Here is a 26,577-nt window from a genome sequence, read left to right as displayed (position 1 = left end):
CACTGTCACCTCACAGCAAGAAGGTTCTGGGTTCGAGCCCAGCGGCCGACGAGGGCCTTTCTGTGTGGAGTTTGCATGTTCTCCCCGTGTCCGCGTGGGTTTCCTCCGGGTGCTCCGGTTTCCCTCACAGTCCAAAGGCATGCAGGTTAGGTTAACTGGTGACTCTAAATTGACCGTAGGTGTGAATGTGAGTGTGAATGGTTGTCTGCGTTTATGTATCAGCCCTGTGATGACCTGGCGACTTGTCCAGGGTGTACCCCGCCTTTCGCCCGTAGTCAGCTGGGATAGGCTCCAGCTTGCCTGCGACCCTGTGGAACAGGATAAAGCAGCTAGAGATAATGTCCACAAAAAATATGTAAGTTAATCAAAAGAATTTTAATTTTGACCCCGTTTGCCATTTTGACAACGCGCATCTAGTCAGTGTGAAAATACTGGGAGTGATGTCATCAGAGTGAAATATCGGGAATTATTATACGTACAGGACACTTTTTCGATGGAATAAAAACATATTCTATTCCCTTCTAGCGGGTTTCATTAATTTGGTTCAATAGCATGCAATATTGTTCGCATATCTTATCCTACGTGTATTACGTCACTCTACCCAATGGAGAATGAGGGTCAAATATGAATTACGATATTGCATGTTGTCAAGACAACATGACGGCACACGTCGGAGCTGATGCGAATATCCATTGAGAAAGTTTTCTGCTGCGCATGCGCAGAATCATTTCTTTGTTTGCTGGGAAAGAGAAAGACCCACTGAACACCTGAAAGGCTACCAAAACTTCATTAGATATTCTTCACGAATATTTACAAGAGAAAACCACAGGCTTGTAGTACTTGAATCCAGGACTTGGACTTGAGTCTGACTCGTCCCCTAATTTTAAGGACTCGTGACTTGACTTGGACTTGAGCACTGAGGACTCAAACTTGGATTCGGACTCGTAAACTGGAGACGAGGACTCGGATTTTTTTCTTTATTTTTTTTGTAACATGCCATAATAATTTGGCATAAGATATTTGTATCTACATTAATTTTTATACTAATTTCATGCAAGAGAATGCACATTCACCTGTTCATATGTCATGTTCAGGAACAAACTAACATTAATGGCACTAAAATGCCTGAAGAGAAGCCCCCAAGATTGTCCGCTTTGCTTATACAGACTTCTCGTGCAGTGGGAAAAAATGCACTGCTATGTGTTTCATATGTAGAAGAACTATTGAGGAGACGACGGGGACAACCTCGAACTTTTTCAATGGTCGTTTCGCAGGACTACACCCAGAGAAATAAGTGACACGCTGTGTTCATTGCCCTGTTGATAGCGTGGCTTGCTGACCGATGAACTAACTAGTGTTAGCCTTCTCTCATGTTACTTGCCCTGTTGATAGTGGGCGGGGCTTGCTGGGCAACGAACAAGCTTTTTATCTGTATTTATTGACTAAAATGGAGCAGTCAAGCAGTAACATTAGTCCAACACAGTAGCAGAGACGGTTTCACATAAAGGCAGCAACAGCCACCATGTGCGGTTGGAGTCTTGTTCCTACTTGGCCTCGACTCGAAATTTTCTTTAATGACTTGGACTTGAACCTGGACTTAGACTTGAGGTTTAGTGACTCGACTACAACACTGGAAAAACATACCAATGAAAAAACATCGAAAAACTGGAAAAGAGACACATTGGAGACATAAAACTTCCACGCTAGCAAGCGACTGTGACAATTTGTAAACAAACATGGCTGCCAGGTTTGCCTTGTTAAATATGGAAGATTTTGAGAGAATTTTGAAAGAGAAAGATGCATTGAAGACCTGAAAGCAATGTGTATGTATAATAATAATAATGGCTTTTTCATAGTATATCGGATATATTCCATTCAGCTAGCATGATATTGAACTTGTCTTCGACTCGTTCAGTATCATGCTAGCTGAATGGAATAGATGTGGTATACCACTCTACACTAGCCAATATTATTTAAATATGTCACTCAGATCTGTGATGCATTTCTTATGAAAAATGTGAGTTTTTCAACACAAGATGATACACTTCATATCTTCAAACCAATGTGTGATTTTCTTTTCATTATATAGACACATTCACAAACAAAAAGTACCCAAATTTATCAAAACAATTCAGTGATTTCCTCAAAAGTAACAGAGATTTAAGTCAGTTTTGATTCTCCATATCCCGGATGTAGCTCATATGAAAAAACATAGGTGGTGTATTTCCCAGTAAAACACTCACGTCCATATAATATTACTAATTACTTTGAGCATAGGCGGCACGGTGGTGTAGTGGTTAGCACTGTCGCCTCACAGCAAGAAGGTCCGGGTTCGAGCCCCGTGGCCGGCGAGGGCCTTTCTGTGTGGAGTTTGCATGTTGTCCGTGTGGGTTTCCTCCGGGTGCTCCGGTTTCCCCCACAGTCCAAAGACATGCAGGCTAGGTTAACTGATGACTCTAAATTGACCGTAGGTGTGAATGTGAGTGTGAATGGTTGTCTGTGTCCATGTGTCAGCCCTGTGATGACCTGGCGACTTGTCCAGGGTGTACCCCGCCTTTCGCCCGTAGTCAGCTGGGATAGGCTCCAGCTTGCCTGCGACCCTGTAGAACAGGATAAAGCGGCTACAGATAATGAGATGAGACTTTGAGCATACTCTTTAAATACATATCGAGGGTTGGCGCAGTGGGTAGCTTTGCCACCTCATAGCTCCAGTGTCTTCAGTTCAATCCTGAATATAGGTTACTGTGTTGAGTTTTTGGACGTGTTCTTGCAGGGTCTGTCTGGGTTTCATCCCACCTCCAAAAAACATACAGACAGGTGGATTGGTTATGATACATTACCCAACACATTTGTGTGCGCGCGTGCATGGTGCCCCGAGTTGAACCAGCATCCCTTCCAGGACATAATCCTAACTCACACCCACTGTTGCTCAAACAGGTTCCAGATCCACCACATCCTAGTTACTGAAAGCAAGGATGTTTCCAGTGGAAACGACTTGCAAAGAAAAGTAATGATTGCCATTTGGGCAACAAATTTCAATAATGGCTCTAAACCCCTCCCTAAACTGACTCTGATGGTTAGTAAATTAAAGCTTGATACAAATAATTTAAGATAAACACAAGTTTCATTTATTTCAAAGCGTCAGTTCAATCAACTAAGTCATAAATAGTTTTAAGATTAATTAATGTGAGATTTTAATCCTATTATTTTGTTGCACAGTTTTGATTGGAAATGTAATTGGGGCTACTAAATTATTTAGACAAGACACTAAAAAGAGAAGAAAATCTGACTTACCATACCTGTCCACCTGTTGCTTGCACATCATAAAGCTGATTAAGACATTGAGCAACTAGAATTTTATCAGGATTCATACACGTAGACACAAATAAATAGTTTGGATACCATGTTTTGTACAGAAAATTGGGCAATTATCTCTGAATTATACAAGACTGACATAGTAAGTCATAGTATTCACTTGTTAAGACTTTGGGCTACTGATCAGAGGTGGATTTCCCAAAAGCCTCTTAATGCTAAGAGTATCTTAACTAGGAGAGAGAGAGAGCTCATTGTGCTGCTCACGCTACCATTTTACAATCATCTTTGTGCTGCGATGCATTAGGGAAACTCAGGCCGGAACGTTGTAAGTTCAGATCTGTAGATATGTAGGACCTTATGTACAAGCCTCTGGGGAAAAAAAAAATTCAGATCAACACGTTGGAGTGGTAATGGGAAATCATAGAAAACAACAATTACGATATTGGGCTTTAATTTAGTGTTGACTGGATATTGCAAATTAACACCAAACAAAAATACCAAAAGTCTTGAAGCACCATGGGCGGGGGGGATGTTCTGGTTGGTGCGAGAAAAGCATGGCTTGAAGTGAAGTAGAGTAAAAGCGTGTGCACATTCAGCACAGATATTAAAAAAAAAACGATTCCACATAAACATATAAACATTATACTGTTTATACAGATCATTTATATTGTGCTCTTCGGCTTTTACAGCAGCAAGTGTAATCATTTTAACACAGTAAAATATCAAATGCTTACGAACAGGACAGTTAAAATCTAGGGGAAAAGATGGAATATTCTAGACATGAAATAAGTTGTAATGTACAACCAGTTTCATATCGATAGTGCTAGTGTCTAAAGGAAAAAAAATTTAGATGATATTATGCATAGGCCAATACATAAGACACATTACATGATTAGGATTTGTTAAAAGACTAAATTATATATACGGTGTGTATGTTAAGGTAACTAGATAAACAAACATAAATATGACTTTACTCCAACATTGAATTACATTGTGAGCGCTCAATTAAAAACAAATTATAATTCAGAATTGTATGCTTTGTATTTGTTCAACATCTACATCAGAATTCTCCTGTGCAGGACCAGAAAGTAAATATTGATTCCCCCCCCCCGATTAGTGATCTGCTTCTATTCTATAAATGACTGGATGTAACAGGTCTTTCTAAATTTTCCGTTTGAAATTGCAGAATTGTTGTGCAAACTTCTACACTGCTAACGGGGGAAGGGGATCAATATTTAGTTTCAAAAGTACAAACTGTTGTCTTTGGTGAAGAAACCAAAAGAATCAAGAAAATTATATTAAGCATTCCTAAATTCATTTCTGACAAACATGTGAAACAGTGCATAGTACTGGAGAAACGAGTTCATGCAGCAAAAATGTTTTTGTTCCGTATGCATATTAGATTGACTTGAAATGCAAGCTCATGGTGAAGTTGACATGGCTATTTAATTAGTTCAGCAAATGTAAAGCAAGGAACTGTAGGAGGAAACAAAGACAAGCAGTTGCTCAACACCTGAGTAATTCACCAAATGAAACAATTTCCCTACATTTCTGATCACTTCCTAAAGTTACAGTACTGGATTGAGTTCGATACTTCTGGTCTTTATCAGTAAATGTTAACCAATGAATCAAATTATTAATAAAGAGAATTTGAAAGAACCTAGAAAGTCCTGTGAAATCTGGATTTAGGTCTGTGCAGCAGCCTTGAAATATGTAAAATGATACAATTACTACTCCAATTACATTCATTTAAAGACTAACAGGAAATGACTGGAAAAAGGATGTCTATATAGGATATCTATAACACACGTCTTATCAAAATACTGTTATATTCTGGGTGATATTAATGTGCTGTTCACCAGCTGGAAACAGAGGTTGACCTTCACAAAAATTAAGATTTTTTTTTTTTTTTGGGAAAAAAGCCCTGCCCCGAGGAAAAAAAAAAAGAAAGAAAAAAAGTCAGTTTTCAAACAGTATTTGTAAAACTCCATAACCGGCAATATAAAAATTCTATGGTATCTGCAGCACCGTGGATGCCTGTGTGCAACGAGTATCTTAATTCAGTTTGAAAAGTCCTAAGTCATAAGACTTAATACATGTCTTTATAGATTTCTTGAAGAAGCGGATGAAGCGAGGTCTCCGATTCAGTCTTTTTTATCATTTGGACCAGCTGAGCGTTCTCCGTGACCAACTGTCTCAGGTCAGCCATCTTCTGCAGCAGTTTGGGGAAGAGGTGGACTGACTCAGGGTGGTGAGCCTGTAGGTGCTGGTCCAGAGCTTGGAGGATGCTGTCCTGAATCTGCTCAACCTGCTTCACATTCATGAGTCCAGGGCGGTCTGTTTCAAGAGACAGGTATAGAGACATGAGGCTTGGCTGATCATTTCTAGAAAAGACAGTTTAGAACGTACAGTCACACGAAGTAAGTACACCCCATGAAAAGTTTAGACTTTAACGGATTAGGACATACAGTCTTCATTTCAACAATGCGGATAGATAAAGGTGATTTAATTGAACAAGTGGCCCTTAAAATTAACATTACTGTCATCCTTTATATATTTGAAATAAACAGAAATGCAATTTCTATTGTATTAAAAGTAAGCACACCCATACATACAGTACATCATTATGTCAAATGTTCAAAATTGAAAATCAGGTGCACAGGAAATGGAGGGTTATGGAATGGCCTAGTCAAAACAAACATCTGAATCTCTGTGAAATGAATTAATCCTCAATCCAATCCCAGCAGACCAGTATCTCTTGCCTAATATCATACTATACCAGCCACTAAGACTTGAACCAAATGTGCTAAGCTCAATCATTTACTGAACTTGTGTTAAAGGGGAACTGAAGTCATTTTTAAACTTGCTTTATTTCTTAATTAACGTGCTATTCAATTACATTTTCGGTTTTATTAACCTTATATCATGACTCATATTGGCATATTATATTACACTTATCGGCCTTTTCGGTTTTTAGCCATGTTGAATGTAGCTCGTATGGCGTTGCTCATCTGCGCGATCTTCACGAGACTTGTGCGAGACTTCAAACGTGAAGGGTCAGCGCTGCGCCGCCGCCATTTTGAAAACTCTTTACACAGCAGCCAGATCGCCATATCATTCCAATTTAGATTAATGTCGAGATTTGTCAGCTTCATCAGTGAGGGAGATTATTCCATACGACTCCGAACCAACGTGGAGTAGAGAAGAGTTGGAAAGACGACAGGATAAGGATGAGCCCGTCGCGCTGGTATTTACGTCATTACTGTCGCACAATTAAAATGTGCCAAGCTGGTGGGTTTTCAAAATAATAAATACATGCATGTATTTTTGTGATAAATACATATTATACTGAGCACATTTCCCACATTATCCTCACTAAGGTTTTGGACAGCACTACAAAATGGCGTCCCCACTATATAGTGAGTAGGGAGCGATTTCAGACACAGAAAACTTCCGGCTTGATTACGTCAGCACGTCTTTTGACAACGTTGGCAGATGCTGGTCACTTTGATTTCCGTTGTACATTTTACTTCCGTCCTACAAAGTCTCACACAGGTCTCGGCGAATCTCGTTTACGGCCATTGCTTTGACATACAGTTAGGTCCTTAAATATTTGGACAGAGACAACATTTTTCTAATTTTGGTTCTGTACATTACCACAATGAATTTTGAACAAAACAATTCAGATGCAGTTGAAATTCAGACTTTCAGCTTTAATTCAGTGGGTTGAACAAAATGATTGCATAAAAATGTGAGGAACTAAAGCATTTTTTAAACACAATCCCTTCATTTCAGGGGTTCAAAAGTAATTGGACAAATTAAATAATTGTAAATAAAATGTTCATTTCTAATACTTGGTTGAAAACCCTTTGTTGGCAATGACTGCCTGAAGTCTTGAACTCATGGACATCACCAGACGCTTTGTTTCCTCCTTTTTAATGCTCTGCCAGGCCTTTACTGCAGCGGTTTTCAGTTGCTGTTTGTTTGTGGGCCTTTCTGTCTGAAGTTTAGTCTTTAACAAGTGAAATGCATGCTCAATTGGGTTGAGATCAGGTGACTGACTTGGCCATTCAAGAATATTCCACTTCTTTGCTTTAATAAACTCCTGGGTTGCTTTGGCTTTATGTTTTGGGTCATTGTCCATCTGTATTATGAAACGCCGACCAATCAGTTTGGCTGGATTTGAGCTCACAGTATGTCTCTGAATACCTCAGAATTCATCCGGCTGCTTCTGTCCTGTGTCACATCAATAAACACTAGTGACTCAGTGCCACTGGCAGCCATGCATGCCCAAGCCATCACACTGCCTCCGCCGTGTTTTACAGATGATGTGGTATGCTTTGGATCATGAGCTGTACCACGCCTTCACCATACTTTTTTCTGTCCATCATTCTGGTAGAGGTTGATCTTGGTTTCATCTGTCCAAAGAATGTTCTTCCAGGCTTTTTTAGATTTTTTTTTTTTTTTAGCAAAGTCCAATCTAGCCTTTTTATTCTTGAGGCTTATGAGTGGCTTGCACCGTGCAGTGAACCCTCTGTATTTACTTTCATGCAGTCTTCTCTTTATGGTAGATTTGGATATTGATACGCCTACCTCCTGGAGAGTGTTGTTCACTTGGTTGGCTGTTGTGAAGGGGTTTCTCTTCACCATGGAAATTATTCTGCGATCATCCACCACTGTTGTCGTCTGTGGGCGTCCAGGTCTTTTTGCGTTGATGAGTTCACCAGTGCTTTTTCTTTCTTTCTCAGGATGTACCAAACTGTAGATTTTGCCATTCCTAATATTGTAGCAATTTCTCGGATGGGTTTTTTCTGTTTTCGCAGCTTAAGGATGGCTTGTTTCACCTGCATGGAGAGCTCCTTTGACCGCATGTTTTCTTCACAGCAAAATCTTCCAAATGCAAGCACCACACCTCAAATCAACTCCAGGCCTTTTATCTGCTTAATTGAGAATGACATAACGAAGGAATTTTCCACATCTGCCCATGAAATAGTCTTTGAGTCATCTGTCCAATTACTTTTGGTCCCTTTAAAAACAGGGTGGCACATCTTAAGGAGCTGAAACTCCTAAACCCTTCATCCAATTTTAATGTGGATACCCTCAAATGAAAGCTGAAAGTCTGGACTTTATGTCCATGTCCATTATATAACTATAACTTGAATATGTTTCAGTAAACAGGTTAAAAAAAAAAAACAATTTGTGTCAGTGTCCAAATATATATGGACCTAACTGTATGGACTGATCTATTACATAGCATATTTCAAAACTCTCATAACTTGCTATAGCAGTGACGACATTGCTGTCAGAAATGCATTCCTACATTTTATAAAACGAGAAATAGAATTTTGATAAGAAAAATTTGCCTTCAGTTCCCCTTTAATCTAGTGACATGACGCGGATGAAATGAAGACAATAGATTTTAAAGCAGAATAGCAATCAGCATCCATGGACATAAAAATCTCGACTATGTTCATTTGCATACACACGATCACAAATCTGTATTGCTGTTGTGCTTAAACTCTCACCTCCACACAGTATGATGGCTGCAACAAACAGAGCCAGATCACTGTCATCCAGCTCCAGGGCATTGAACTTCACAGCAAATTCAAACTTGGGTTCCATAATTTCACTGAAGGGTTTGCGCAGGCTACGCAGAAACTCTCTGGTCACAAAGCCCTTCCCATTGGCTACCAAGAGTCCATCTTTATTCATGAGTGATGGTAGCATTGCAAAAATGGCCTCATGCACACCATACTTTAACAAAGTTACCTAAGAGAGGAGGACGGGCAAAATAAGCTCAAAGAATATAAAGACTGAATCTGACAGAAGTTTTATAGAACAGTGGAGCATTGAATCACTGTCGTAACCACATAAGAGGCTTTTAATAAGAATGAATCTTGTTCTCAGAACAAAAAAGTTAATCCTTGCTACTACATTAATACCTGATCATTAAGGAAGAGTTCTACAAAGCCAGGGATATTTTTGGCGAACTCAGTGAGCTCTCGAACGGTTTCCACTGTGGTGCACTGGCAGCGGTAGAAGACATGCACTCCAATTTCTTTGTTTGGGGGAGCACCATTCAGCTGGTTCCAGACTAAACCATTCTCTGCTTGCCACAAGGAGTCCATATCATGAATTACAAAGGGCTGGAGAAAGAGAAGATGTGCAAAGGCTGATTGATTGATAAACAAATCAGAGCATCCATTCTCTGTTTCAGTATGATACACAGATTAAACAGGTATATTACGTTGGCTGATGAGACGATTTTCTCCTTGACTATGATGTAATCTTAAAATACATGGTCTATTCACGAAATGCATTATTTGGCCAAAAGTATTGAGACAACTGCCCATCACACCCATACACTACCGTTCAAAAGTTTGGGGTCACCCAGACAATTTTGTGTTTTCCATGAAAAGTCACACTTTTATTTACCACCATAAGTTGTAAAATGAATAGAAAATATAGTCAAGACATTTTTCTGGCCATTTTGAGCATTTAATCGACCCCACAAATGTGATGCTCCAGAAACTCAATCTGCTCAAAGGAAGGTCAGTTTTATAGCTTCTCTAAAGAGCTCAACTGTTTTCAGCTGTGCTAACATGATTGTACAAGGGTTTTCTAATCATCCATTAGCCTTCTGAGGCAATGAGCAAACACATTGTACCATTAGAACACTGGAGTGAGAGTTGCTGGAAATGGGCCTCTATACACCTATGGAGATATTGCACCAAAAACCAGACATTTGCAGCTAGAATAGTCATTTACCACATTAGCAATGTATAGAGTGGATTTCTGATTAGTTTAGTGATCTTCATTGAAAAGAACACTGCTTTTCCTTCAAAAATAAGGACATTTCAAAGTGACCCCAGACTTTTGAACGGTAGTGTATGTGGGTCTTCCCCAAACTATTGCCACAAATTTGGAAACACATAATTGTATCAGATGTCTTTGTATGCTTTCCCTTCACTGGCACTAAGGGGCCCAAACCTATTCCAGCATCAATGCCCCTGTGCACAAAGCGATGTCTGTAAAGACAAGTTGTAGAGAAAGAACTCGAGTGGCCTGCTCAGCATCCTGACTTCAACCCCACTGAACACCTCTGCAATGAATTGGACCAAAGACTGCACCTCAGGCCTCCTCGGCCCATATCGGTGCCTGACCTCACCAACCCTCTTGTGGCTGAGTGGGCACAAATTCCACACTTCAAAATCTCGTGGAAAGCCTTCCCAGAAGAGTGGACATTATAACAGCAAAGACAAGACTAAACCTGGAACGGGAAATTCAGAAAGCACATAAACATTTCACCATGCAGTACCAGTCAAAAGTTTGGACTCATCTTTTAATTCAATGGCTTTTCTTTACTTTTAATTAAAAAGACACTCCATGTCTTAAAATAATGACGGACTGTCGTTTCTCTTTACTTAGTTGCATAGTTCTTGACATAATATGGATTAAGTTGTCGAATAAGGCTATCAATTGTATTTTTATTATTTACTGTTTGAGGGTCTCAGATGCATTAAGAAGGCAAGACAGTCCACTAATTAGTGGAATTTCTGATGAGTGGAATAACAGTTCAAATGTTTTTAATCAAAACTTGACTACCACCCCAGTACTCAAAATATGGGAATGGTTCCAGTGATGAGGGATTTTATAGTTATTTCATTAAAACACAAAGATGGAGCAAATAAACTTCAACTTGAACAAGTTCTAGTATGTCCTTGGTGTTCTAACTCCTAATAAATACTATTTATTACAATACAACCCCCGATTCCAAAAAAGCTAGAACGCCGTGTAAAACAGAAACAGAATGCGATGACTTGAAAATCATGGAAATGCTATATTTCACTGAAAATAGTACACAGACAGGATATCAAATGTTGAACATGAGAAAGCTTTTATTAAGGATTTATTTATTTTTAAATATATGCTAATTTTGAATTTAGTGCCAGCAACACATTTCAAAGAAAGTGGGGACAGGGAAATGTTTACCACTGTGTTGCATCACCTTTTCTTTTAACATATAGGGTTCCCACGATTTGCAAATAATCACATTCTGTTTTTATTTACATTTTACACAGCATCCCAACTGTTTTTGGAATTGGGGACTGTATATTATACAAACATAAGTACAAATGCAAAAAGTTACACAATTCTATAGCAAAAGTTTTCTTCTCTGCACTTGCGTAAGGGTAGTAGCTCGCTGGGCTGCGACAGCCTGCAACTATGCGAATTAGCGACAATTTTCACTTGGAATCACACTGAATTGATATTCGCATATTTTATCGCAATTGTTGGGTCGCCACCTAGTCGCAGGCTGTCGCAGCCCGGTGAGATACACTCGCACTTCCTGTCTCATGGAAACTGACTTGAGAAGGGTTCGTGACGGCTTTGCAACACCAGCGAAGCGTTTGCGGCCATTTTGAAAGAAATTTTGTCGCACTAATTTTTTGAACACGTTCAAAATTTCAGCGACGAAGGAGTGACACTTTGCGACTCATGCGAGGAAATTGAGAAGCCCCGCGAATGTTTCAAGACACTTTGGAAAATCTCTCGCGAATGACATTCGCAATTTGTCGCAAGCTGTCGCAGCCCAGTGAGATACTGGCTTTAGTAATATACTCTCAGGCTGTTACACTGCTGCACTGTTGTTGGAGTTAATTTTTCGATGATTATGAAATCTTGAGATTACTGGGCAATAAACAAACAAACAATGTACCTGACAAAAGCTACATAAACAAACAATACACTATTCTGTACTGTATTTTCTCATCCATGTTTTTGCAAGAGAGCCCGAGTTACAGCTTCACTAAACGCTGTGCTACATACACTGTTACAATTAGTTTCGAGATTAAAGTTTGGACTGAGAAAAATACGATTGTGAAATCTACTAAGTAATGAACATGTTTATTATTTAATAATAATAATAGAATAGAACACCTTTATTGTCACTGCACAAATGTACAACGAAATTTAGTTCATCATAGGAGAGCAAAGCCGCTGCGCATGTGCACGCCACCACTCTTGGGCACTTCAGCCCAAAGCCGTCCCATGTTAATCTAAATGCATGTCTTTGGACTGTGGGGGAAACCGGAGCACCCGAAGGAAACCCACGCAGAGAACATGCAAACTCCACACAGAAAGGCCCCCATCAGCCACCAGGCTCGAACCCAGAACCTTCTTGCTGTGAGGCGAAAGTGCTAACCGCTACACCACCGTGCTCCCCAATAATAACTGTGACATCCTTAATGCAGACTCAAATTCTTTGACTCATCAAACACAAACGTTTCAATGTGTAGGCAAAAGATGAAAATACCGCAGTGCAGTTTGTTTTGCCAGTGAGGATGCTTCGCGCCTTCTTCTTGGTCATATTGAGGTTTTTCAGGTAGGCTGAGTTGACGTGCTTTGCCAAAGTTTTGAGATCAGAACCTCCAGGGCTCAGTAGACTCTTCTCTCCTGCTAGCAGTCCTGCCACCAGCTTCTTCTTCTCTGCCTCTGGCATACGGCCATAACGAATAGCTGTGGAGTTACAGGATTTTAATTATTTAGATTTTAACTGTTCCTAAGCTCAAAGTATTCAGAAAGGACTGGCAAGAAACACACACACACACACAAAAAAAAAGCCTTAATCCTCATGTTTTACTGATATCGCCTTTTACTTGCTCACTGTTTGTGGCCTCAGAAATAATAACTATTTTTTTTCGCGGTCCAGTTTCCATCAAATCCTGTGCTCCGATTGGCTGGTGAGCGGGTCAGTATCCTATGATGCGGACCTCTGGCGACTCGCTCGTTCACAACAACAACAAACATAGTAGCAATTTTTGTCAACATTTATTTTCGCATTTCTCAGGAGAATAGCATTAATTTTACATCCTGGATAGTGATAACGACAGTGTTCACAGTGAAAGCGAGTTTTACTCCCCTGAGGAAGAAGAAATAAAAGAAAACATTTCAGGAGCTAAAAACCTCTAACTCGCTAACGCCGAGCAAAAACATGGCTGAATCCTGAATAAATCAATTTTGTATAAATAGGGGACTACATGGGCGGCAAAATGTAGTTTTTTTTCCTGCCATGGAAGTGAACTTGTATACCGAGGAGGAAGCAATTTGCATTACGGCTGTGAATGACGATTTAAAATGGCGGCATGGCTTGCCTCGGCTCGGTTCTCCCTTTCGGGCGCTCTTGTTTTCTGTTAGAATTTGGTAAAGAAAAAATATATATATTATTTACCAGCTTTAGGTCGGTCCATATGATGAAATGCCGTGACCTCGGCCTTGAATACTGACCTCAGCCCAGAGGGCCTCGCTCAGTACTTTCAAGACCTCGGTCACGGTATTTCACAATACGGCGCTCCCAGCTGGTAAAATAACCTGTGTATAAAGCAGGCTTGTAGTACTTGAGTCCACGACTCATGCCCTAATTTTAAGGACTTGACTTGGACTTGAGCACTGATGACTTGGACTCGTGAATTGGAGACGAGGACTCTGATTTTTTTCTTTATGTTTTGTAACATGCCATAATAATTTGGCAGAAGATATTCATATCTACATTAATTTTTGTACTAATTTCGTGCAAGAGTGTCACACCTGCACGCCTTGGTGCGTGCATCAGATAGACTCTCAGGCGCGCTCCAAGCGGACTCTCGCGCGTGTGCCATTAACGACTCGCACCTGTACAGGATTAAGGCGCAATCAGCGCGCCTATATAAAGACTGTGAAAACACACTTACTTTGTGAGGTATTGAGTTGCGTTGCTGACATTACTAAGCCTTATTCCCTTGTTTGGTTTGCTGATCCCTGATTTCCTGTTTCTCGTCTTTGATGGCCTGTTTGTGCTTCGCTCGACCTAATGCCTGTTTCACAAGTTTGCCTGCTGTTCTGCATTGTTTACCTGTCTTGACTTGTATTAATAAACACAACTTCTGCACTTACGTCTGTCTCCCAACCGTCTGACAGAATACTTCACGCTCCCTGACAAACAGAATGCACATTCACCTGTTCATGCGTCATGTTCAGGAAAAAAACTAATGTTAATGGCGCTGAAACAACCACCATCAAATGATGCGGTTGGAGTCTTGGACTCGGACTCGAAATTCTCTTTAAATGACTTGGACTGGACTCGGACTCTAACACTGGGGACTCGAGACTGGACTCAGGCTCGAGGTTTAGTGACTCGACTACAACACTGGTATAAAGTAATAATTAAAAAAAAAAAAATCATCCTTTTTCTCAAGCTACGTTTGTCTTTACTTTCACATAATTAAAAATTTATTAGACATGAAATGATTGAAGCTTTAATGCTTCCATTTTGACACAAAAGTAGGTGAGCACATTGAATTAATAATGAAACTCCTACGTAACTGGGAAACATCACTACTATGCAAACATCATAACCGTGCAAGAGCATCCAAAGTTTCCTACAAGGCAAATGATCACGTTAAATCAGCTCCTCTTATAAGTCAACTAATTCCAGATGGTTCCAGTGTGAAATCAAAATTACACAGCGTAATTGTTGTCTTCTTATCTTTGGCTTTTAATGTGGCTGCACAAATCTCACCATCATGGGACATGCCGAGAGCCAGACATTTCTGGAAGCGGCAGTACTGGCATTTATTGCGACTCTTCTTTTGGATTCGACAGGTCCGTTCACAGCGCTCATACTCTAGCTTCATACGAATGGTACGTCTGAAAAACCCCTTGAAATCAGAAAATAATACACCTTTAAGTGTAAACATACAAAAATCTGAATACTTGTAAAAAAAAAAAAAAAAAGATTCATTTCCTTCAATCAAATTAACATGTACAGCAACCTCTGAAAGTACTGGAATGGCAAGGCTAATTCTTTTGTTTTTGTTATGCACTAAAGATAGTTATGAGCTCAAAAGATGAATATGAGATGATGGGTCGGAATTTCATTTTTCCTCATGTCTACACCTAGAGGCGTTAAACAACTTAGAACATCACCTTTTTTTAACCCACTTCCCCCCCCATACAGAATAAAATACACTGTAATTACTAGGGGTGGGACATTAACGCGTTAATTAAGATTAATTAATTTCAAACAAATTAATTTGTTAAAAATATTAACGCATTTTATCGCAGTTTGCATGCCAAACAACTCGGAACCGTTGTTAGTGCACCGTGTTATGGTGTGACAAATATACTGACGCACACAGTTCCAGCAATGGAGCTTGAAAGCACGCCGGGTCTGCTGGACGGTAAATTTATATTCAAAAAACGACCCGATGGAACTGTTGATAAAACCACAGTTCATTGCAAACTATGCAGAAAGGAGTTTGCTTATCACAGAAGCTCGTCAACTTTACGGTACCATTTAAATGCCAAGCATGTCACCGCGATTACTGAAACAGCTGCAGCTCGAGGTAGCAGTTCTGGTCAGCAGTGCAAACTCGAAGAAATGGCTGGATTCCAGAAGAAAATGAGCAGGGCAACGTCGGAAAATTTAACGAACACGCTGGCCAAGTGGATTGCCCTGGACTGCAGACCGCTATCGGTGGTAGAAGACAAGGGTCTACGAGATGTATTGCAGATTGCGGCGTGTGATCCAGAAGGTAACAACTAAAATGGTTAGTAAAATGGCACTGAAACTTTAGTCTCTTCAATTTTGGACAGGGACCATACCTTTGTTTACTATTTTGAAATGAAATGCAATTTGTTTTTTCCAAGACACTTTTTTAAAGCCACTTAAACCTAATGCCGCTTTTCCACTACCAACGCGGCTGAGTTGGGCTGAGCCGTGCGGTGCTGAGTTGGGCTGAGTCGAGCTGAGCGGGGCTGTTGGAGTTGCATTTCGACTACAACCGCGCTGAACCGTGCTGGCTGGAAGTGGGTGGACACATTGGGTGGAGTTAGCGAAAGTGAGTGGACGTCACGTGATGTCGTTAGGCGGCACAAACAGTGACATCAGTGATCTTTTAAGCGGTAGTCTCACGACCCGGATAGTAAACAATAAACATGGAGGACATGGAGTCGTTAGTGTTGCTGGTCTTGGTGCTGTGGCTTGTTGTCACCGACAACGCCAACAGATACTGGCAAGAGCGTATAGATGAGGCGAGGCGCATAAGGCTCCAGAAATTCTCGTAATTCGTAATTCTCCTTCTTCCGGGTTTACGGTGTTTGCAGATCCCAGCGTGCTTGCGGGGCGTGTGGGCATGTGAGGACACTCCTCCTCACCAATCAGTGCACAGGGGAGTGTCTGCTCACGCCCCCAGCCCCACTCGGCTCGGTTTGGCTCGCTTCAGCCCCACTCCAAAACCGTGTGAGTTTTGGGTGTTGAGTAGGGCTGAAGCGAGCTGAGTCGTGCTGCTCTGAGGTAGTCGAAACGCGAGCCATGTCGGGCTGAAGTGAGCTGAAAAAGGGTAGTGGAAAAGGGCCATTAGTCTCTTTAATTTTGGACAGGGACCTTACCTTTGTTTACTATTGCAAAATGAAATGCAATTTATTGTTTACAGCCATTAAATGAGCTTGAATCTAAAAATCATGTCTGTGTATTATTTGAACTCTTCACATATTATTTAGTTACATAAAATAAATGTTGCTTTTGGGGCAAATACGGTAGTACGATTAATTGAAATTAATTAATTACAAAGCCTGTAATTAATTAGATTTTTTTTTAAAATCTAGTCCCACCCCTAGTAATTACTAAACCATTTTAAAGAAATTACAAATTTGATGAGATTTTTTTACATTCCTTGTTGCCTTCAGCTTTTGTTACATCATCCTTTATCAAAACCAAATAAGAGAACAGAAAGTGTTCACACATTCAACACATATCATAAACTTGAGTAGCAGAGAGATCAAGCAGGTACCTTGCAGCCCTCGCAGGCGTGTACACCGTAGTGGAATCCTGAAGCTTTGTCTCCACATATCTTGCACTCCACGTTTAGCCCTGCACCTTCGGACTCATCTCGGCCCAACTTTAAATGATCAGACAACGAGAGAGTAGAACTCTGCAGTGGATCTGAGATGAACAATTAGAAAAGAAAAAGTTGTAATACTATGAATAACTGACAGAAGTGTATGAGTGTTTATGAAGAGTCTATGCAAAAAGATACTAATGCTATCGAAGCAATAAGTCATTATTTGCTTGAAAAAACAAAACCTAGCCATTCTATAGACCCCTTGCACTGACGTCACATTTACGTTAGCAACCGTCGCTACCCTTATCCTGGGGGACAAGCGAACTTTGTTTACATACTGTTCACATACTGGAGCCAAGTGAAGATGTCCGAAATCATCTGTTATCCAAAGAAAACTACAGCTAAAAAAGCTCTACTACCGGACTATTTGGATAATCTTAGTCAGAAAGAAGCAAAGGATAGATATACGTAGAAATTAGGAGTTTATTCGTCATTATGAGCTGTACAAAATTCCTCGAAACGACTGGAGTGATGGTGCAGATTTGTGGCCTAGTGTTAGCTACATGTTGGAATATACCACTTTCTTATTCCTGAAGAGTCCTGATATGGAAGAACAATTAAAAAACTACAAAAGCAAGAAAACCTCCTTTGTGGAAAGAAGTCCCCCCCGACATCAGCTTTTGGCAACAGACTGCTGCGAAAGCCAAAAGCATTCACTCTCAAAGGACTCCAACCTGAACTGTGGGCTAGATCATATTCCCAGCCCTCCATGTCTCAACAACTCCAAGGACATCTAATTACAGAGCTATTTGTACTCCATCAAAAAGAAGACATCCTTTTTCTGCTTCCGGTTGAGAGTACGTTGTGCGCATTCTGGCTGCCGCTTCTCACCAGAGCTTTTTTATTTTATTTTCTCTCTCTTTTTATTTTATTTATTTACATTTTTGGTGCGTGTGTGTGTGTGTGTGTGTGTGTGTAGTTTGATGTTTGTTTTTGTTTGAGTGTTTTGTCCGCCGGTTGTGGTGTAGCTCGGAACCCAGTTTTGGGCGTCAGTTCCCTCCAGGCCTTGGTTCGCCGTGGGTGATGCCTGTGCTCCTAGCTATGGACTGCAGCGAGTTCATTGCTCATTTTAACATTGTGGTTGTCCAGCGCGCTGTGCTTTAGTGCTTGGCGTGGTGTTCTGAGCGATGTTGCTCAGTGGCGTCGCGACGGCTGTGCAGGCAGTTTGGAACGTACCGGTGCTTTGCGTGGCAATGCTTCTGTGCTCGCTTTGTGGAACCATGGTGTGGTGTTCCGAGTGATGTTGCTGGCGGTGTTGCGGTGGCTGTGCGGGACTTGTTTTCGTGCGCCTTTTGGTGGGACGGTGGCTACTACACCATTGGAATGACATCCTGGCCTCTATTTGGTAGACTTATTTATTTATTTATTCCCTATAACTGTAAAGCGACCTTGGGTTTTGAGAAAGGCGCTATATAAATTGAAATCATCATCATCATCATCATCATCAATACAGTGGTACCTATTATCGTTAAAACAATATCTGAAGTGGTATTATTTGTAAAATAAAATATCTTGCTCTAGACTTTCAAACAACGTTGTAAGATCTCATCTCATCTCATTATCTCTAGCCGCTTTACCCTGTTCTACAGGGTCGCAGGCAAGCTGGAGCCTATCCCAGCTGACTACGGGCGAAAGGCGGGGTACACCCTGGACAAGTCGCCAGGTCATCACAGGGCTGACACATAGACACAGACAACCATTCACACTCACATTCACACCTACGGTCAATTTAGAGTCACCAGTTAACCTAACCTGCATGTCTTTGGACTGTGGGGGAAACCGGAGCACCCGGAGGAAACCCACGCGGACACGGGGAGAACATGCAAACTCCGCACAGAAAGGCCCTCGCTGGCCACGGGGCTCGAACCCGGACCTTCTTGCTGTGAGGCGACAGCGCTAACCACTACACCACCGTGCCGCCCATGTTGTAAGATTTTATTTTAATTTTATCTAATATTGAACGGTACTATAGACAGTTTTCACATGACGTCACAGAGTCGGGGATTCCCTAGTGGCGGCCATCTTGTGGGGCAAGCTTACCGTACGGGTCACTGAGCACACATTGTAACGCACGAGTTACATTTATTTATATATTATTTACATTTATAGTTACATTATTACTATTTAAAGCTAGCAATGGTGCACACCTGTTGTATTCACGGCTGTCGTAATAGGTCAGATGATGACGTCAAGCGGAGCTTTTATGGAATTCCCACTGTACGGGAGCACGAAGACGAGCAAACAAAGAAACTCAGCATACAAAGGAGAAATCTATGGCTTGCGAGAATCAACCGCAAGGATTATCAGCCTTCCAAACACAGCAAAGTCTGCTCCGATCATTTTATAAGTGGTAAGTTGTTTAAATAAACAATCAATTGTGTTTAAGTTTGTTTTTGGAAACCAAAACATCGTGTAAACAATCTCTGGAGAATGCCTAACTGGAACCGCTGAGTGTACGTTTACATTGTACACTGACATGGTACTGTAATACCACTAATGGATGTACAATTTGTCTTAAATCAACTCGATATTATACACACACATTTATATGCAGTGTTGAGAGCTCTAAAATTCCAATGTTTACATACCTTGGCTGTAATTAGGACACGACTGTCACTTGTTTTTATATGGTGGACTTCACGGACCCAGCCACAGACAAAATAATTGTATGACTCCAGCGACTTGTATGCTTTGAGGTCGTCAAGTGTGTCGGCACTTTTACTATTCACGAAATAGTTCACAATATCAGGGTACGATATGGATGGCAGCCCTGCATAGTCACTTGAAAATGCATCTTTGTCCACTTCGTAGGGGTCAATTCCCCCAATCAAGGCCAGTTTGGCTGCATACCATTGTCGTGAGATGTTGTCCAATGTATCTATATACTTCCGTTTGCTTGATTTTGCCGACATTGATCTTTATTTTAGAAAACTGACTATAACACTTCATAAATTCGTCTGAGATAACGTAGCCGGTAATGGCGATGGTCCGTTTTGTTTGCCCCACAAGATGGCGGCTGGGGGGGCGTTCCCCGGAATGCCGTGACGTCAGTGAAAACTATCTATAAATTACAAACACTAACAGAATCAGCGCAATCCAGTTGTAGCTGTAGTCATACAGTAACCATAATCACCCTTGCAATAATAATTTCAATAAACGGTTAATGTTCAGTTCCCTCTTCATTTATTCTCAATTCAAAAGTCACAACTGAGTCGCATCGATCGATAAGGGTGTAACGGACAGTAACATTTTTATCCAAGATAGTTTTTCTTGCCTTCGTCGATTTATTTCCGTTTCACATGCATGCAGCTGTTGTAAAGTTTAGTGTGTTTGTGTAGAACTCTCTCGAACTGTAGGTTCATTTACTACACTCTGGCTCAATGGTGACATTTTGCACAAGACTGGGTTCCTTTGATAACAGGAGCAAAGCTTCAGCACTCTCTGCTCTTAATCTTTTCTGTTCTTTCAGGCTACTGTATATCGTGCATGTCACTCCTGGTTGGGTTTTTTAACCGAGTTATGTCCGGGTTGTTTGCTTGGTGCCTAATCTGGGTTTTCTGTGTTGAATAAGGAAGCTGCTTCATCTGTAAGAAAATCAAACACTTTCATGAAGAAGCAAACTTGAATGCGAGCAGAAATAAAACGAGATTCTTAAGCAAACTCTTCCATACTCTCTCACGACTTTCTATTTTTTAAAATACATTTTAAATAGAATCGCGAATTTCTCTGGAGTTTTCAGGCCTAGCTCCTCTCATCGTATTCTCTTTAACCACTCATTTCTTCATTGTTCTTGAAGCATTTCCGTCTCTTCGTTAACATTTTTCTTGATAGCGGGGAGACGGTAATACCTTTTATCTATTTCTCGATTTGAACGACCAAAAACAGCACAAAAATGAATCATATTGAAGACAGATTAAGCCTTGCTTACACGACAGACAGTGTCTGTCTGACCCCCAGGTGAAATTATCACATATGATGCATGACGTCATGCGCAAGGCGTCTATAGAGGGCTACCGCATGACGTCACCGCGCTGCGAGATTTTGTTAGGCGCCATATTGGAAGACCAAGTACATGCACTCACAATATAAAACAAAGTACGAGCGAGAGTAAAGTGACACGATGGATGATAATTCGGGTTATGTGAGTACATTACCAGCTGCAGAAAGGGCACGGTATGTGGAGAAACTGGCTGTGATTGATGGGTTTGACCCATATGATAAGATTCGCGGCAAGGGAGAATGGAAACATGAGGAGGACCGGACACCAATTCTGCCATCTGTTTGCTACCCAGACATTGTAAACTATTTGTTGTTTACACCCAGTGCCTACACTCAGTGTTTGAACTATGCCGATATTTTCGGGGGGTCCCTTTTTTTCCCCTTGGGGGGGGGGGCTTGCGCTTGTCTCGGAGTGCGGATCTCCAAACACATGAGAAGCCTATCTTACGCACATCACGCGGACTCCACACCTCCACACACGCATCGCGTCTGAAGTCATAACTCATCAGGGGAAATCGTGTCCGCATTGGCGTGTTCAAAAAACAACCTCACGTCAACAATGATACCACACGGAAGAAAAAAAAAAAAACAGTCAGGCTACTCAACAACCAACCTGGCAGCAGCAGTCGTTGTCATATCGGTTTATTTTATCTTTGATGTAAACACAACACTTCGGATATGCAAATGCTTCCCGTTACACACGAATGCTATGTCAATAAACATCATTTTGCCAATATTTTAGAGACCCCCCAACATTTCCCAAATCATGTTTTCAAGGGATCTCATGTCTGTTTCAGGGGATCTCGGATCCCCCGAGTACCCCCATAGTTCGAACACTGCCTACACTGCTGATGACTTGAAAGCCTACAAAGGGCTACAGGCTTACAATTATGTTGTTAGTGGCTTGGTTCGTGATATTACAGCTGTTATTAAGAATAACCTACACGTAGTTATGGCCAAGGTAATCTTGTTGATATTTATCTTTTAATAATATATCTTTTCAGTTGAAAAATTAATACTTTTTGTTACTATTAAGGTATCCATAATTTAGGTTAATTTATCCGAATTATACATATGTATTTATGATCTATGCCTACACAACAACTATTCTTTATTTATATAATAGGAGGGAGAGCAAGCCCCAAACCATCCTAAATTATTATTATTATTATTATTAAATTGTAGAAGTCTGGGAGGCTTGCTCCTCATACAGTTATCAACTTGGGGCCAATTTAGCATGTTTTAAATCTGAATTTCTTGCGTTTGCTTACCTCAAAGTGTCCGCAGATCATGCACAGACTTATCCATTATATCCACAGTTTTTTGCCAAGTCTCACACAGGTTTCTTTCAAGTCTACTGTTGGGCCAATAAATCATAAATAAAACAGCTCAGATTTGTTTGTTTAAGTCGTTTGCCACTCCACTTTATTCTCGTGGGTTCACATACCGCTACCGTTATTATCCCCTTATCATGAGTTTGTTGGTCTTCCAAAACGGCGCAGGGTCTGTTTACTTCCGGTTTCGGGTGACGTCAGTGAAAGGGGTCTATAGATAGTTTTCACATGACGTCACAGAATCGGGGATTCCCTGGTGGCGGCCATCTTGGAGGGCTAGCTTACCGTATGGGTCACTGAGCACACATTGTAGCGCGCGAGTTACATTCATTTATATATTATTTACATTTATAGTTACATTACTACTATTTAAAACTAGCAAATGGTGCACACCTTGTATTCACGGCTGTCGTAATAGGTCAGATGATGAAGTCAAGCGGAGCTTTTATGGAATTCCCACTGTACGGGAGCACTCAGCATACAAAGGAGAAATCTATGGCTTGCGAGAATCAACCGCAAGGATTATCAGCCTTCCAAACACAGCAAAGTCTGCTCCGATCATTTTATAAGTGGTAAGTTGTTTAAATAAACAATCAATTGTGTTTAAGTTTGTTTTTGGAAACCAAAACATTGTGTAAACAATCTCTGGAGAATGCCTAACTGGAACCGCTGAGTGTACATTTACATTGTAATGTACACTTAATATCGCTCGTTTGTCACGTTTCTATTTGACACTTGTCACTTCACTCACGCAAGGGTCATTTTTGAAAAACATTTTAGGTTTATTCTGTATGATTTGATTTGTGTTTGGGATGCAAACAGCACGCCTTTCGGCGGATGCCACCTGAATCGCGCAGATCCGTTTTTTTTTTTTTTAGGGGGGGGCGTTGGAGTGTCTGATTATAATTTCAAAGTAAATTCTGTATTAAAATTACTAAATAAGCAAATCCGTTACAGTCCATGAAACAGGAAGTATAAGGATGAGAAAAAACCAGTTTAAATCGGGAAGCTGCGCACACTTGTGCAGCCTGAGCGGTGTGCAGGACTGCGCAAATGTGCACAGCTTCCAGATTTAAACTGTTTTTTTCTCATCCTTATACTTCCTGTTTCATGGACTGTAACGGATTTGCTTATTTAGTAATTTTAATACAGAATTTACTTTGAAATTATAATCAGACACTCCAACGCCCCCCCTAAAAAAAAATTAAAAATAAAATAAATAAATAAATAAATCGGATCTGCGCGATTCAGGCGGCATCCGCCAAAAGGCGCGCTGTGAATATATAAAGTTGTATATATCAGACAGCCTTTAAAGTTTGATGAAGTCAGTTTCAGGCTTTGGAGCAGGCTTTGGCAGTTTCAGGCTTTGGCAGCCCTGCATAGTCACTTGAAAATGCATCTTTGTCCACTTCGTAGGGGTCAATTCCCCCAATCAAGGCCAGTTTGGCTGCATACCGTGAGATGTGTATCTATATACTTCTGTTTGCTTGAGTTTGCCCACATTGATCTTTATTTTAGAAAACTGACTATATAACTTCATAAATTCGTCCGAGAGAACGTAGCCGGTAGTGGCGATGGTCCGTTTTGTTTGCCCTCCAAGATGGCGGCTGGGGGGCGTTCCCCGGAATACCGTGACGTCAGTGAAAACTATCTATATATGGTTTCAAAGCACTCATATGTCAAGACAATGACATGTTAGTCAAATCATTTGTAGTAGTAGTTGGAATTAACATACATGGATGTACTGAATGGTGACAACTAATACTGGCATAACATGGGGTGGAAAATAGCCAACAATGACTGACGGTTTTGTATTAAATCTGAGCAATAACCCAGTAATCCAACCAGACTGGGTTTTCAAAGGCACAGACATAAAAAGAAAGCCTTCAGACAATGAATAACTGCAGAAGAAATCCTCCGATTGCTCATCGTCTGGCAACGTCATTTTGCATCAAGTCAAGCTTTGTCTCTTAGAAGGCATTTTTAACAAATGTGTCTTGCGGGGTGTTAAGAAACTTCTCCGACAAAGCAGCAAACAGAAGAGATTACAGAATGCAAAAGAGCCTAAGGCATGCATTCGTCAACCAGTAGCAAAAACTACTATGGGGGTACTAACACTAGATTTGACCCCCCCCCAAAGTTTAGGTCAGCATGTAACCTAAAATTTTTTTTTTGAGAAATACACTGATGCAGAATCAAAGTAGTGGCTCCATAATTATTTGGGAGTTCTAAAAATATTCTAGAACTAGAAGACATGGTCATCACTATCCCCCGCCACAAGCATCTTACGAAGACCTCTCAACACTTACGCCCTTAAAAGCCCATTGCCTTAATATTGACTTATGATGTCGTAAGTGCTGTGACACCTTCATAAAACGCTACCCAGCTTTTTTCAGTAGTATGAGCATGCAAAGTTTCATCGATGTAGCTGATGTAGTTTCTGAGAAAACTTGTCCAAATTGAGTCCACTTGTACAGGGCTTTCCACTAAGGCTCATACTAGCCAGCCATCACAAATAAGTAGCCAGCCGGGGGGGAGTAAACACAAAATAAACTCCTGTGCATGCAGTTCCCAGGATTAAATGTATTTTCCACAGACCATTTATTTATTCACTTTACTCAAATACAAAGTAAAATGGCAGTAAATCATCTTTCTTTTCTTGCGTATTGCATCATGAGGCGTTCCTGACTTGTAAATCTCTTATTTTCGGTGAATGACACATTCACGCAACTGAGCATGCTATGAATTAACAATGACAACGGTCTGCAGTGGGGCTACACAATCAAACACTCAGCGAACATTTCTCCATTTGTGTATGAAAATACACACCAACCACTCAGTTTGGTTTCATTTACAGCCAACGGTGTCTTTTGATGCCAGCACGTAATTGAACGAGAGAAGACTGGTTTACCAGAGACAAAAGCGTCATCTCTGCTTCTGTTCCCTCCGATGTCGCCTCCAACGTCCCCGACACACTACTGCCTCCGCCGAGTGCGCGCACACACACACCGTCGGGGCCGCGGATGAGTTACTCTCCCTTGATCAACGAAGTCGGCGGGGAATTTGTGGTTATTATCGGTACAAACAGCGCGAATCACAACTTAAATGAGTGCGGTTCAGTTTGACATTATTGTCAGTCCGTTAGATAAACATTTAATTTTATTAAAATCAAAAATTAATATTTAGAGCCTGTGGGCTACAAAAACAATAGTCATTAAAGCAGCCGGCTGGACTTAATTGTGTAGTCGGCTGTATGGCTGGCAGCCGGCGCTTGTGGAAAGCCCTGCTTGTATAAAGTCCAATAACGAAAATCAAGGGCCATAACTCTGAAAATGATAATTTCTCGTAAATGATTTTCAAACTCAACTTAGATCATGAATAGTAATATTAGCACGCAAAGTTTCATTGATGTAGCTTATGTAGTTTCTGAGAAAACTTGTCCGGATTGAAACGGACGGACGGATGGACTCCATTCCTATATCCTCCTGCGCACTTCGTGGCGGGGGATAATAACGAACATATGCAAAACTAAAGCTTCATAATGCTATCCCCTCAGGAAAATGACTGGAAAAGATGAGTAAAAACTACAAAAATCACACAGCCATGTAAAAAACAGCCAGTTCCTTCAGTTGCCACTCCACTAGGGACACTTCGTTTTGTTTGTAGGAACCCTCTGCTCACTTCCACAGAACTGTCATGTTGTTTTGAGCTTTGCAATGGTTTTAAAACTAGCGTTTTGTATCGGCAAAAAGACATGCCCCTCGCACTGCCACATTAGCGCTTTCCGGCTGAAATCGCAAAAAGTGAACCGCCTCAAAACACATCCGATTGACGTGATTGTGGTAGCAACTCAATGTATGCACTCCCTATAATGCGAAAATAGACCTAGAAAGCACATCACTCCGGATTATTCCTTTAAAGGTCTACTAAGGTGACAATGTCGATTTTTTCACTATACATCTGAAATAGTATATTAATGAGATGCAACC

General features: G+C 40.9%; 1 protein-coding gene across 3 annotated transcripts in view; it reads right to left on the bottom strand.

The window, feature by feature from the left end:
- Positions 1-3,749: 3,749 nt before the first annotated feature.
- ppardb (peroxisome proliferator-activated receptor delta b) overlaps positions 3,750-26,577 on the bottom strand; it is a 45,854-nt gene continuing 23,026 nt past the window's right edge. For 2 of the 3 annotated variants that reach the window (XM_060931988.1, XM_060931987.1), the window contains exons 3-8: positions 17,145-17,296; positions 14,873-15,011; positions 12,632-12,834; positions 9,258-9,461; positions 8,841-9,084; positions 3,750-5,652 (exon numbers count right to left, since the gene is read on the bottom strand). In XM_060931988.1, coding sequence (XP_060787971.1) covers positions 5,405-5,652; positions 8,841-9,084; positions 9,258-9,461; positions 12,632-12,834; positions 14,873-15,011; positions 17,145-17,296 — 1,190 coding nt within the window. In that variant the 3' untranslated portion in view covers positions 3,750-5,404. Of the gene's footprint in view, positions 5,653-8,840; positions 9,085-9,257; positions 9,462-12,631; positions 12,835-14,872; positions 15,012-17,144; positions 17,297-26,577 lie in introns of those variants that run through there. The other variant, XM_060931989.1, reaches the window with a different exon arrangement.

Source organism: Neoarius graeffei, chromosome 10 (assembly GCF_027579695.1).
Source record: "Neoarius graeffei isolate fNeoGra1 chromosome 10, fNeoGra1.pri, whole genome shotgun sequence".
Lineage (NCBI taxonomy): Eukaryota > Metazoa > Chordata > Actinopteri > Siluriformes > Ariidae > Neoarius > Neoarius graeffei.
The sequence above is the reverse complement of the archived record's forward strand: the minus strand, read 5'-3'. Positions and strand labels throughout refer to the sequence as shown.